The 12,594-nt window shown below is 39.4% G+C and overlaps 1 protein-coding gene across 1 annotated transcript; it reads left to right on the top strand.

Moving 5' to 3' along the window:
* The first annotated feature begins 464 nt into the window (after positions 1 to 464).
* Positions 465 to 11,351, top strand: LOC113041000 (protein tyrosine phosphatase domain-containing protein 1-like). Its single transcript, XM_026199248.1, has 9 exons — positions 465 to 676; positions 953 to 1,127; positions 1,419 to 1,499; positions 1,585 to 1,703; positions 1,840 to 1,977; positions 6,971 to 8,022; positions 10,411 to 10,593; positions 10,739 to 10,849; positions 10,921 to 11,351. Exons 1-9 carry the CDS (start codon positions 667 to 669, stop codon positions 11,014 to 11,016), a joined length of 1,965 nt encoding a protein of 654 aa, XP_026055033.1. The 5' UTR covers positions 465 to 666; the 3' UTR covers positions 11,017 to 11,351.
* Positions 11,352 to 12,594: the final 1,243 nt, after the last annotated feature.

The raw sequence follows: 12,594 nt of genomic DNA on the forward strand, positions 1-12,594 counted from the left end.
CAGGGGTCAGAGAAATGGGCTATTTCAGGAGTAAGTGGATTAGGTGGTAAGTCTCCGGCTGCTTTATTCACTCTTTGGCTTGATGTGAGCACAGAACAGCAGAATTCACTTAGACGCTAACTGTTTGAAAATGAGCAGGACGATGTTGCATCTTAAAGGAAGACAAAATAAATGATAGAGAGTCGTTTGAGTGTATGATTGAGGGACACGTTATCAGTTCAGCTGTGGATTCAGTGGATTGAAGAGAAAGTAAAGTTGATTTTCTCTAGCAGTTTTTTGGGTGAGTAATAATCACAACTCATTCTCATTATTAAAAAAAACTATAATATTAATATTAATTAAAAATGTATATATTATATTTACTATAACAAGAACTGAAATCCCAAAAAATAAACAGCAAACAATTTTTTATATTGTTTTTTATAATAACATAAGAAATGTTTCTTGGTCATTATATTAGCAAATTATAATGATTTCTGAGGAATTGTGTGCTGAAGTAATGAAGCTGAAAATTGATCTTATTGTTTTTACTGTATTCCTGATGAATGCAGCTTTAATTGAGTATAAGCAACAACTTCAAATAAACCTTACTGAGTCCTTGATGTCAGTAGAGCTCATTCATTTATCCTGTGCTCAAACAGATAATGCCATGGAGGAGGAAGTATCATGGACTTTGGTAAGGAATGGCAAAACCTAAACTTCAAGTAATAATCATCAGAACACAGTTACACTATATTTGACTTTGTCCTCTTGCCTTTTACATTTTAAAGACATTTCTATTTCCTAATGTAATCAGTAAAGCAACAAAGATTTCCTTTCTGCTTGTCTGTTTGACATCTATATTGCAGAACTCATCGGTTGGTGAATGGTTTTGCTCACCTGAGGAGACAGTTTGAGAGTGATCAGACTCTTCTGAGTTTCTAAGTAGATCATGTGTGTTTGATTCTTAAAGTGACGGGTTCCAGGGTTCCCAGAGCCAAATACACGATGGTTCGAGAGGTGCTGTGTTACGTGATCCCCTATCATATGCAGTGCTCCATGGGATGTGGTGGACTGGCCTGCAAGTATGAGGACCCTTCACACTGGAGTGAAGACGATCAGGCCATCAGAGGAATCTACTCGTCCTGGTACACGTCATGCACTAACACCTGTTTACTTAAACATGGCCTTTTCCAACTGAGGTTAAGCCTCTGGCAGTCTTATGAACCAAAGCTTCTAGGATTGTTGAGGTCTCACATCACAATTTTCTTTATGCCAAACAGGGTTACAAAAATAATGTGTTTCTTTCCCCCAAAATGTTTCCTCTTCAGAAAGTCAACCGATCACCAAAGGCTTGCTTTTACATCCCCAAAGTTTTATGCAATAACAGCAGGTACGAATGGATTAGTTCGACACATGGCTTTTCTGTTTCTCCTTAGGATCACTGATAATCTGCTGGCCATGGCCCGCCCTTCCACTGACATCATTGAAAAATTTGCCGTTATAGACCAGTTTTTGAGGTAAAACCAATGATTGTAAAAATAAATCTGGTTCTGGAGTATATGTTTGGTACACTTTTATAATTAGCTGTTTCGTCGTGTTAAGATGTGGTTTGAAGACAGTTATTAACCTCCAGTGCCCTGGTGAACATGCCAGCTGTGGAAACCCACTGGATCCCCAGAGCGGCTTCACGTATCGACCGGAGACATTCATGGAGGCTGGCAGTGAGTAATGCTGTCTGATTCTACCTAACTTTGTATTAATATGTATTTTGCCCATGTAATATAAAGAATCTTCTTGACACATTGAGTTGTTCTTATGTTTTCAGGTTGTAAAGGTACTCTTGTTGCTCTATTTTAGTATATTTCTACAACTTTAGATGGAATGACTATGGTGTGGCATCTCTCACATCCATCTTGGATATGGTCAAAGTCATGTGTTTTGCCATCCAAGAAGGCAAGATGGCTGTTCACTGTCATGCAGGGCTTGGCAGAACAGGTACAGTTCTGTTTTATATGTTAAAAAATATATTTATAATTTAATAAACACACCTGATTTATAGGTTGCTGGTTTGATCCTTACAAGCAGCCATGAACTATTATTATAATTCTGTCCTCAAGCAGCACACTTAACCCCATGATACTCCTGAGGGATTTTCTGGATAATAATGCAGCCATAAGTCGCTTTAGTTAAAGGGGTCATGAACTGAGAAACCGAAGTTCCCTTGATCTTTTGACAAATAAGAGGTCATTGTACTATAAAAACATCCTGTAAGTTTCAGAACTCATCGCTTTCTTGTTAGTCTAAAAACAGCTTAGATTGAAGGTAGTCTGCCGAAACAGCAGCTTATGGGATGTTCTATGATGTAAAAGTGTGGACTAGCACCACTGTTTGGCCCCGCCCACTGATTCTACATTACTGTCTTTTAAGCACTGCCCACCGATTCTACATCGATTACTGCTTAACCCTGCCCACCGATTCTACATCACTGCCTGTTTAGCTCCGCCCACCGATTCTACATGTCATGTCAAGTCACCTTTATTTATATAGCGCTTTAAACAAAATACATTTCTTCAAAGCAACTGAACAACATTCATTAGGAAAACAGTGTGTCAATAATGCAAAATGACAGTTAAAGGCAATTCATCATTGAATTCAGTTATGTCATCTCTGTTCAGTTTAAATAGTGTCTGTGCATTTATTTGCAATCAAGTCAATGATATCGCTGTAGATGAAGTGTCCCCAACTAAGCAAGCCAGAGGCGACAGCGGCAAGGAACCGAAACTCCAACGGTGACAGAATGGAGAAAAAAACCTTGGGAGAAACCAGGCTCAGTTGTGGGGCCAGTTCTCCTCTTACCAGACGAAACCAGTAGTTCAATTCCAGGCTGCAGCAAAGTCAGATTGTGCAGAAGAATCATCTGTTTCCTGTGGTCTTGTCCTGGTGCTCCTCTGAGACAAGGTCTTTACAGGGGATCTGTATCTGGGGCTCTAGTTGTCCTGGTCTCCGCTGTCTTTCAGGGCAGTAGAGGTCCTTTCTAGGTGCTGATCCACCATCTGGTCTGGATACGTACTGGATCCGGGCGACTGCAGTGACCCTCTGATCTGGATACAGACTGGATCTGGTGGCTACGGTGACATCGGAATAAGAGAGAAACAGACTAATATTAGCGTAGATGCCATTCTTCTAATGATGTAGCAAGTACATAGGGTGTTATGGGAAGTGTCTAGACTAAAAATCCTTAAACGGATTTGAATATTAAAAGCATATTAGTATGTTATGTGTAAGCCAGGTTAAAGGGGTGGGTTTTTAATCTACATTTAAACTGCAAGAGTGTGTCTGCCTCCCGAACAATGTTAGGTAGGTTATTCCAGAGTTTAGGCGCCAAATAGGAAAAGGATCTGCCGCCCGCAGTTGATCTTGATATTCTAGGTATTATCAAATTGCCTGAGTTTTGAGAACGTAGCGGACGTAGAGAAAGCTTGAAACCTCTCAGAGACACAAGGCCTTTCTCAATGTCAAGGAAGGATCCTCGGAAGCCAGAATTTCGAGTATTCTACGTCATCGACATCCGTCAAAGGACTGTTCGAATGTCGAGGATCCTCGGAATTTCAACCAAGGACTGAGTCCTTCGTTCGAAGAATATCCCATACACAGGAAAGGATGCATATGTGTATCCTTCGCGCTCTCAAATCACCCACAATCCTATGCCACATAGGAGAAGGATCTGCAGCCCGCAGTTGATTTTGATATTCTAGGTATTACCAAATTGCCTGAATTTTGAGAACGTAGCAGACATAGAGGATTATAATGTAAAAGGAGCTAATTCAAATACTGAGGTGCTAAACCATACAGGGCTTTATAAGTAATAAGCAATATTTTAAAATCTATACAATGTTTGATAGGGAACCTGTGCAGTGTGGACAGGACCGGGCTAATATGGTCATACTTCCTGGTTCTAGTAAGAACTCTTGCTGTTGCATTTTGGACTAGCTGTAGTTTGTTTACTAAGCATGCAGAACAACCACCCAATAAAGCATTACAATAATCTAACCTTGAGGTCATAAATGCATGGATTAAAATTCCTGTGTTTGACATTGAGAGCATAGGCCGTAATTTAGATATATTTTTGAGATGGAAAAATGCAGTTTTACAAATTCTAGAAACGTGGCTTTCTAAGGAAAAGAATTCTAAGGAAAGATTGCGATCAAATAGCACACCTAGGTTCCTAACTGATGACGAAGAATTGACAGAGCAGCCATCAAGTCTTAGACAGTGTTCTAGTCAAGTCTTAGCCAGAGTTTTTAGGTCCTATAATTAACACCTCTGTTTTTTCAGAATTTAGCAGTAAGAAATTACTCATCATCCAGTTTTTTATATCGACTATGCATTCAATTCGTTTCTCAAATTGGTGTGTTTCACCGGGCCGCGAAGAAATATAGAGCTGAGTATCATCAGCATAACAGTGAAAGCTAACACCATGTTTCCTGATGATATCTCCCAAGGGTAACATATAATGCGTGAAGAGTAGCGGCCCTAGTACTGAGCCTTGAGGCACTCCATACTGCACTTGTGATCGATATGATACATCTTCATTCACTGCTACGAACTGATGGTGGTCATATAAGTACGATTTAAACTATGCTAATGCACTTCCACTGATGCCAACAAAGTGTTCAAGTCTATGCAAAAGAATGCTGTGGTCAATTGTGTCAAACGCAGCACTAATATCCAATAAAACTAATAGAGAGATACACCCACGATCAGATGATAAGAGCAGGAAATTTGTAACTATAAGGAGAGCAGTTTCAGTACTATGATACGGTCTAAATCCTGACTGGAAATCCTCACATATACCATTTTTATCTAAGAAGGAATATAATTGTAAGAGACCACCTTTTCTAGTATCTTGGACAGAAAAGGGAGATTCGAGATTGGTCTATAATTAACTAGTTCTTTGGGGTCAAGTTGTGGTTTTTTGATGAGAGGCTTAATAATAGCCAGTTTGAAGGTTTTGGGGACATATCCTAATGACAATGAGGAATTAATAATAGTCAGAAGAGGACCTATGACTTCTGGAAGCACCTCTTTTAGGAGCTTAGATGGTATAGGGTCTAACATACATGTTGTTGGTTTAGATGATTTAACAAGTTTATACAATTCTTCCTCTCCTATAGTAGAGAATGAGTGGAACTGTTCCTCAGGGGGTCTATAGTGCACTGTCTGATGCGATACTGTAGCTGACGGCTGAATGGTTACAATTTTATCTTCAATAGTATCGATTTTAGAAGTAAAGTAATTCATAAAGTCATTACTGTTGTGGCGTTGGGAAATGTCAACACTTGTTGAGGCTTTATTTTTCGTTAATTTAGCCACTGTATTGAATAAATACCTGGGGTTATGTCTGTTTTCTTGTAAAAGAGAAGAAAAGTAATCAGATCTAGCAGTTTTTAATGCTTTTCTGTAGGATAGGTTACTTTTTAGCAATACGAAATACCTCTAGTTTTGTTTTCCTCCAGCTGCCATTTTTCGGGCTGCTCTCTTTAGGCTGCGAGTATGCTCATTATACCTTGGTGTCAAACTGTTTTCCTTAACCTTCCTTAAGCGTAAAGGAGCAACTGTATTTAAAATGCTAGAAAAGAGAGAGTCCATAGTTTCTGTTACATCATCAAGTTGTTCTGAGGTTTTAGATATGCTAAGGAATTCGGATAAATCAGGAAGATAACTTAAAAAGCAGTCTTTTGTGGTAGAAGTGATGGTTCTTCCATACTTGTAACAAGAAGTAGAATTTATAGTTTTGGCTTTATGAAGTTTGCTCAAAACTAAATTGATCTGAGATATCATCACTTGGCTGCATAATTTCAACACTTATCAACATCAATTCCATGTGACAGTGTTAAATCTAGAGTATGATTTCGACAATGAGTAGGTCCTGAAACATGTTGTCTAACACCAATAGAGTTCAGAATGTCTATAAATGCTGATCCCAATGCATCTTTTTCATTATCAACATGGATATTAAAATCACCAACTATTAAAACTTTATCTGCAGCCAGAACTAACTCGGATGTAAAATCACCAAACTCTTTAATAAAGATTAATACATTGATTACTGTTTAGCCCTGCTTAAGAGAGGCGATTGCAGGAACCAAACGATAAAGATGCTTCGAAGACAACAAGACGCTGTTCAGTCCCAAGTTGTGGAAATACAACCTTCCTTCTGATCCAACATTAGCAAAGAGTGAATTTACTAAATTTTCTATATATTTAATGAAGATCCAGATTGCATTAGTAAGAACTCGGTCATTTGTTCACTTAATTTTATGGTGAATTTATTTTCAAACAAGGCACAATTTGAGGCAGGATTTTCAGAAAGATTGAAACTAAAAGATAATGCTGTGCTGTGTGTACTGGATCCGATAGTAATGTCACAACTCCCAAGTGTGAGTAACTGATTTTATTATGTGGTCGCTATTGCTCTGTCTGTTATTACAGATCGTTTGACATGTATCAAGTTATTTATGCATTTTTAACCTAAATCACAGCAGCGTCCATCAATGAAGGATTTAGGCTGTGAAGTATACAACTATTGGCCAATCACAGCAGTGGGCGTTTACTTCTGAGTCTACAATCCACTACTCCTATTCATACAGAGCTTCTGATGAGGGGGTTAAAAATAGGACTAAATTATGATGTTTTTCATGTAAAATCTTGACAACATTATAAGGGGACCTCAGAGAATAGTACAAAATAAAAATGCAGTTCATGACCCCTTTAAAAGCTAGTGTCATTCTCTACTGAATGCTTTCCTGATCCCTGTCTCTCACTGACTGTCCTCTCAAATAAAGAAAACAACAACGACAAAAAAAAACACAAAAAAAACAGTTTTCAATCATGTAGTAACCTACACTTAAATGTTTGCAATCAAATTGCATCATTACGATATGTCCACTAGCTGGATACTGACTCTTTTTACATGTTGTTCTTATAGGTGTGTTGCTGGCCTGTTTCTTCTTGTTCACCACACAGATGACAGCAGACCAAGCCATTCTGTTAGTTCGAAGCAAACGACCCAACTCTATCCAGACTAGAGGACAGCTCCATTGTGTCAGGCAGTTTGCTCAGTTCCTGGTTCCGCTAAGGAATGTGTTTGCTAACGCTGAGCCTAGAGCGCCGCCTGTTACTCTTTCACAATACTTGATCCGCCAAAAACATATACTGCATGGATATGAGGCTCGGAAGTTGAGATACGTGCCAAAGCTCGTCCCTCTCATCTGCAGACTCCTACTGGACATCGCAGAGAATCGCCAGGTTATCGAGGAGGACATTGTCGAGGTTCCTGACGTCACATCTGTGGTAGAGAAAACTTTAAATGAGAGTTCAGTGTATCAGTTAAACAGAGAGATTTGGGGAAATGGGATGACTCTGATCAGTCCCCGTCTTCCAGGTCTACCCAGAGCCAACAGAGGCAACACACAACCTCTTTACTATGTCCGTAAGAGCCTCAGCTACAGCGAGTCTGACCTCCAGAGGTTAGCAGCGTCTTTAAACCTCTCGGATAACCCTCTCGGGGTTTTAGCCAGCATCCACTCAACTACCATCAACGATCAGCTGGGAGCTTTCAACTGTGTTTCCCAGAACTATGTCGCTCCTTCTCTGGGGGCTTGTAAGAACAATTACATCTACAGCTCAACCAGCAATATATGGGAGCTGAAAACTCTTATGGACCAGACAGAAGGATCTCCACTGCTCAAAACCAGGAGACAGTCTGTCCTGCAGCGAAGCCAATCTCTAGGCGTTTCAGATGAGAAAAGCACCACGAACATCGCAAGAATACTGGCCTACTGGAGGAGAGACTGCAAGCAAAGCACTGACCCTGACGAGGCTCAACACATTGAGAAAGAGCATTCGGAGGTGCCCTTCATCACTGTCCAGTCCGAGTTGTCTCTGGAGTCTCGTCACCTCCTGGTGGCTCAGTCCCTTGCAGTAGACCTCGAGAAGGATGGAGAGAAGGAGCAAATTCAGAAGGTGTCTACTTGGCAGGTAAGTGCCTGTACTGATTTACTAAGAAAGTATTAAAGATGTATTTAAGTATTAAATTCAGTGTTTATTCTTACATCTGTCTTTGGTTTTGGTACATTCCCTTGTTTGTTTGTTCATTTTTTATTGGCTTTATGTGTACTCTCATTTTTTTAATTTGTCACATTCTCAATTAAAAATAAAAAAGTATTAAAAGATTAGTTCACTTTCAGAATAAACATTTCTTGATAATTTACTCACCCTCATGTCATGAAAGATGTTCATGTTCAGTCAAAAAGAAATGAAGGTTTTTGAGGAAAACATTCCAGGATTTTTCTCCATAGTGGGCTTCAGTGGTGGCCCATCAATTAAAAGTCCAGACTGCAGTTTCAAAAAGTGCTACATGATCCCAGCAGATGAAAAAGGCTCTTATCTAGTGAATCAATATGTCATTTTCCAAATTTTTTTTAAGCAAATAAACATGTATATACATTTAACCACAAATACATCTTCAATTAGCATGACCTCACACATAGCATAAAATCACGATGGAGAGGTCATGTGTGATGTAGGCAGAAATGCCAACCCAGTGTTTACGAAGCAAACGTGTAAAGTCTTAATCAAATGGTCTTGACAAAAAAAAAAAAAAAAAAAATCATTCCTATGTCATCCGTGACCTTTCCAACGTGGTTAAGTGATGCAAAGTCATGGACGAGCATCCCAGAGCATTAGTGGTTAAAAAGTATATAAATATCTTCCTTTCTATTTTTTTTTTTCTTTTTTTTAGAAAATGACTGTTTGTGTTGATATGAACCTTATTCCTCAGCTGGTATTTTTTTTTATTTTTTATTAATGATTCTTTACAAATTGAAGAAAGACTGCCATGAGCATCTTGGATGACATGGGGGTAAGTAAATTATCAGCAATTTTTTATACTGGAAGTAACTTATCCTGTAAAGTTAAAGTAGGGATTGGCAGCTCTGGTCCTGGAGGGACACAGTTGTCAGGGTTTACTTCAATCCCAGAGAGTGCTGTGACATGTAGCCAAGTATGGTAACCCTTACTCAGAATTTGTGCTCTGAATTTATCCAGTCCAAGTGCACACATACCACGCCATTGTTGCTGCCTACTGGGGGTTCAGTGTACTGTACCAAGGGGCACCTAATGGTGCTTTCCCACTGCACTGTATTGCTCACTTTTGGGGGTTTAACACTGCGTACAGTAGCTTGTACCTGATACTTTTTATAGTACCACCTTGGTTGAGGTTCCAAGTAATCCTACTAATACTTAAATGTGTCTTGCAAACTCTATCATCACTGCCAGCATCACTGGATTTGTGACACGAGACACCAAACCAGCTAGATTGAAATAATCAGCAACAGGCACTTTTTTTAAATGACTTGCTTTAACCAACCACTGCACGTAACTTGAAAAATTAATTGAATTTACGTTAAGTGCATATAGCCTGGATTTTTGGCTATGTAGATTAACTCCACCCATCAGCGTGTGATTGGGGCTCATTAACAATACAAAAGATGGTCGCTCTAACATCAGCTCCAGTGGTGCATAGTTAAACATGTGCCATAGTCATTTTTGACCTGGGTATGAATTTGCCTTTTGCCCTTTTTTTCTTCCTTTTCAAATCTTATCAGAATGGCATTTTTTTTTTTTTTTTTTTAAATGAAGTCAATCATCAAAAAGTTGAAAATAAAGTAACAGGTAGGGTTATGGAGGGCTTTAATGTCCCAATAAGGTGGCATTCATTTACTGGGGGACCCCCCTCAAAACACCATTGGGCTAATTTTGGGCTAGTTTTGCATAGCAGTTGGGTGGGTTTCATTGTGAAAACCTGGCACACTTGATCCCATCAGATTTGGGTTGTTTATCTTGGGGTCTTGGTGTATGGTCTCAGATAAGACTGCAGACTATTTCCACTGTTCTTCAGGAGATGAAGTTGCCATTGTCTCTTCAACATTTTAGAGAGATTGCATGACAGAATGACATCTTAGTTCTGAGTTCTGCTTCATGCTCGGGTCCAGACCAACCACAAGACAAACCTCCTCTTCATTAAAGATTATATTTACATTTAGCAGACCCTTTTATTCAAAGCGACTTGACACAATCAAAGTCAACAAAAGTGGAATAATATGCACTATCAATTCAGAATTTGTGTGTTAATATAATGCTTCGTATAGAGAACCAACAGGTCAGGGGGTTATGTGGTCTACTGTTGTGCATCCCAGTTCTTTAAATGACTTTAGCATGTAAAGTTTGAGTCTGCTTACTGAAGACAGGTAGCTCTGCATGATGACCTAGTTGTTGTCCACTCGGGCTAAACATCACATCATGTACTAATCTTACACTCAGAAACCCTAGGTCAGATGCTCTGTATTTGTTCATTCTTCTCTGCAGGCAGATCTTAACCGTCAAGGTGCATGGGAGCGACTGTGTTTGGAGAAAGACCCATTTATTCTGTCTGGAATCATGTGGTCCTGGCTGGAGCAGCTCAAAGAGCCAATCATCTCAGATCATGATGTTCACACACTAACAGAGACCAGCCAGGACCCCCAAACTGTGCTCAATTGCCTAGATAGGGTCAGTCTTAAATATCAGACCTATTTTTTCATACTTTCTTTACTTTCTTAACTTAGTATGGCTCAATATTACTAACAAGAGGCATTTCATGAGTACATTTGAACTTTGTTCCATGATGTGAATCTATTATTATTACCATCTTCAGGCTTCCAGGGAAACCTTGATGTGCATTCTGGACTGTTTCGCTCATTTACTGACAACAACTGAGGAAATCGAGAGTGCTTTCCTGGAGCGAGCGACCAAAGCTTTCACAAAGGTACTGTGTCATTCTGAGATGTCCTGAAATGGTTAAATGAGTACTTTTATTTACCGTGGTGCTCTCTTTAGATGAAAAACACCAATGGTGGGAAGAGCGTCCACAAAATCATGAACGGGGTCTTGAAGCTTGTTCTGCATCATTTGAGGAACGAGTTTGAGGTCTAACACATGCAACAATCACTAAACTACAGTTAACTACAAAGAGAATGAGTTTATCTACATCTGTGTCCAATGTCAGAGACGAGCTCCACACATTTCTTTGGTTGCTCCTCAGCTTTCGGTTCAGATGAAGAATCCAGCTTGTGATTTAGCCCACAGATAGACTGAATTATAATTATCCCATTTTTAGAAGTTAGAAAATGTGTTTTACGTGGTGAATTGATTGATGTAAACTGTATGTTATGTGCCATAGTGCTAATACTTGAAAGCATTGCTTAAACTTCCCATTTTTGTACAATGTTTGTACAGTTATTTGTAATAAAATACTTAGATTGCACACAACTAGGAATGAAATCTTCATCTTCATTTTACATTAGCATAAAGATGTAAAGGCTAACTGAGATTGGATTTATTGCACAGAGGAAAAGTTATAGTTATATTATTTCTGTGAAAAATATGAGTTCTTACTGTTTTTATTGATTGACTCATCATCAGAGTAAGCATCTTTGGCTCTATCATGCTATACAAGGATCTGGTTATAAGTACAAAAGATCTGAATACCTCTGGTGGTTTCAGGTCAGAAATCAAAGGTACATCGTTCCCATCCACAGACTCCACAGAGCCCACAATACTTCAATTATCGCAGGCAGCGCTGGTGAATCCCCTGGAAATACATATAAAGGTAAATTGTACAGGTAAAAACAGTGTGCATGTACAAATGCAGCATGCCAGCTGTAGCTGGATCTTGTGATGAGCCTCCGAGCAGCTGATACTGGCTCTGGAGAGTAAGGCCATGCTCTGGATCCTTTCTCCAGGTCAGTATTCTGAGAGACAGGTCACGAGATGCGGTCACCACCCGAAAACGGTCCTGCGAGATCAGTACAGTGTGAAAACATTCACCGGGAGAGTTTTGATATTGAACGGTCGATCAGCTGACCACACAAAGAACAATGATTGGCTGTGAATGGTCTTCAAACTAGCGACGAGTTTTCCTTTAATTGTGTAGAGCTTCAGATGGTTTCTGTCTGTAACTAGAGGAGTGCTGCTCCCTCTCGCCTCCAGAATGATGTCGAACGATGGCTTAGCATCACCTGGAAAGAGGAGACTTGCTGAGCTAAAGTGAGAAGACATGACATACTGTATCAGCAGAGATTACTGCATCGTAAAAATGTGACCCTGGATCACAAAACCAGTCATAAGGGTCAGTTTTTTTCAAATTGATCCATGGTTTGTTAGAATCTGACAATATTTGTCTGAGATACAACTATTTGAAAATCAGGAATCTGAGGGTGTAAAAATAATCTAAAAGACTGAAAGAGCTGTCAAAGCTCAATCTCTCTTTAATTCTGGCAACTGTATTCAGGCTTCACAATTCAGAAAAGTTTGTGATTTGTGAAGATCATCATGATGAACAAAACACATAAGATAAAAATGTTTGGTTTATTTCTGGAACCGTCCTGCTGTGCTCGGTTCCACATCTCTTCCAACAATGACACGGACTGAAATCAGTTTTGGGAGCATTCGTCTTACCCTCGGGCTCAAGTCAAGATTTTCTTTGGAGGTAGTGAGTATCCATTTTTGATC

This window comes from Carassius auratus, chromosome 23 (assembly GCF_003368295.1).
Source record: "Carassius auratus strain Wakin chromosome 23, ASM336829v1, whole genome shotgun sequence".
NCBI lineage: Eukaryota > Metazoa > Chordata > Actinopteri > Cypriniformes > Cyprinidae > Carassius > Carassius auratus.

Coding starts and splice junctions, on each gene's coding strand:
- LOC113041000 (XM_026199248.1), top strand. Junction 8,023..10,410: donor AGAAGGTGTCTACTTGGCAG/GTAAGTGCCTGT, acceptor TCTTCTCTGCAG/GCAGATCTTAACCGTCAAGG. Junction 10,594..10,738: donor TGCTCAATTGCCTAGATAGG/GTCAGTCTTAAA, acceptor TACCATCTTCAG/GCTTCCAGGGAAACCTTGAT.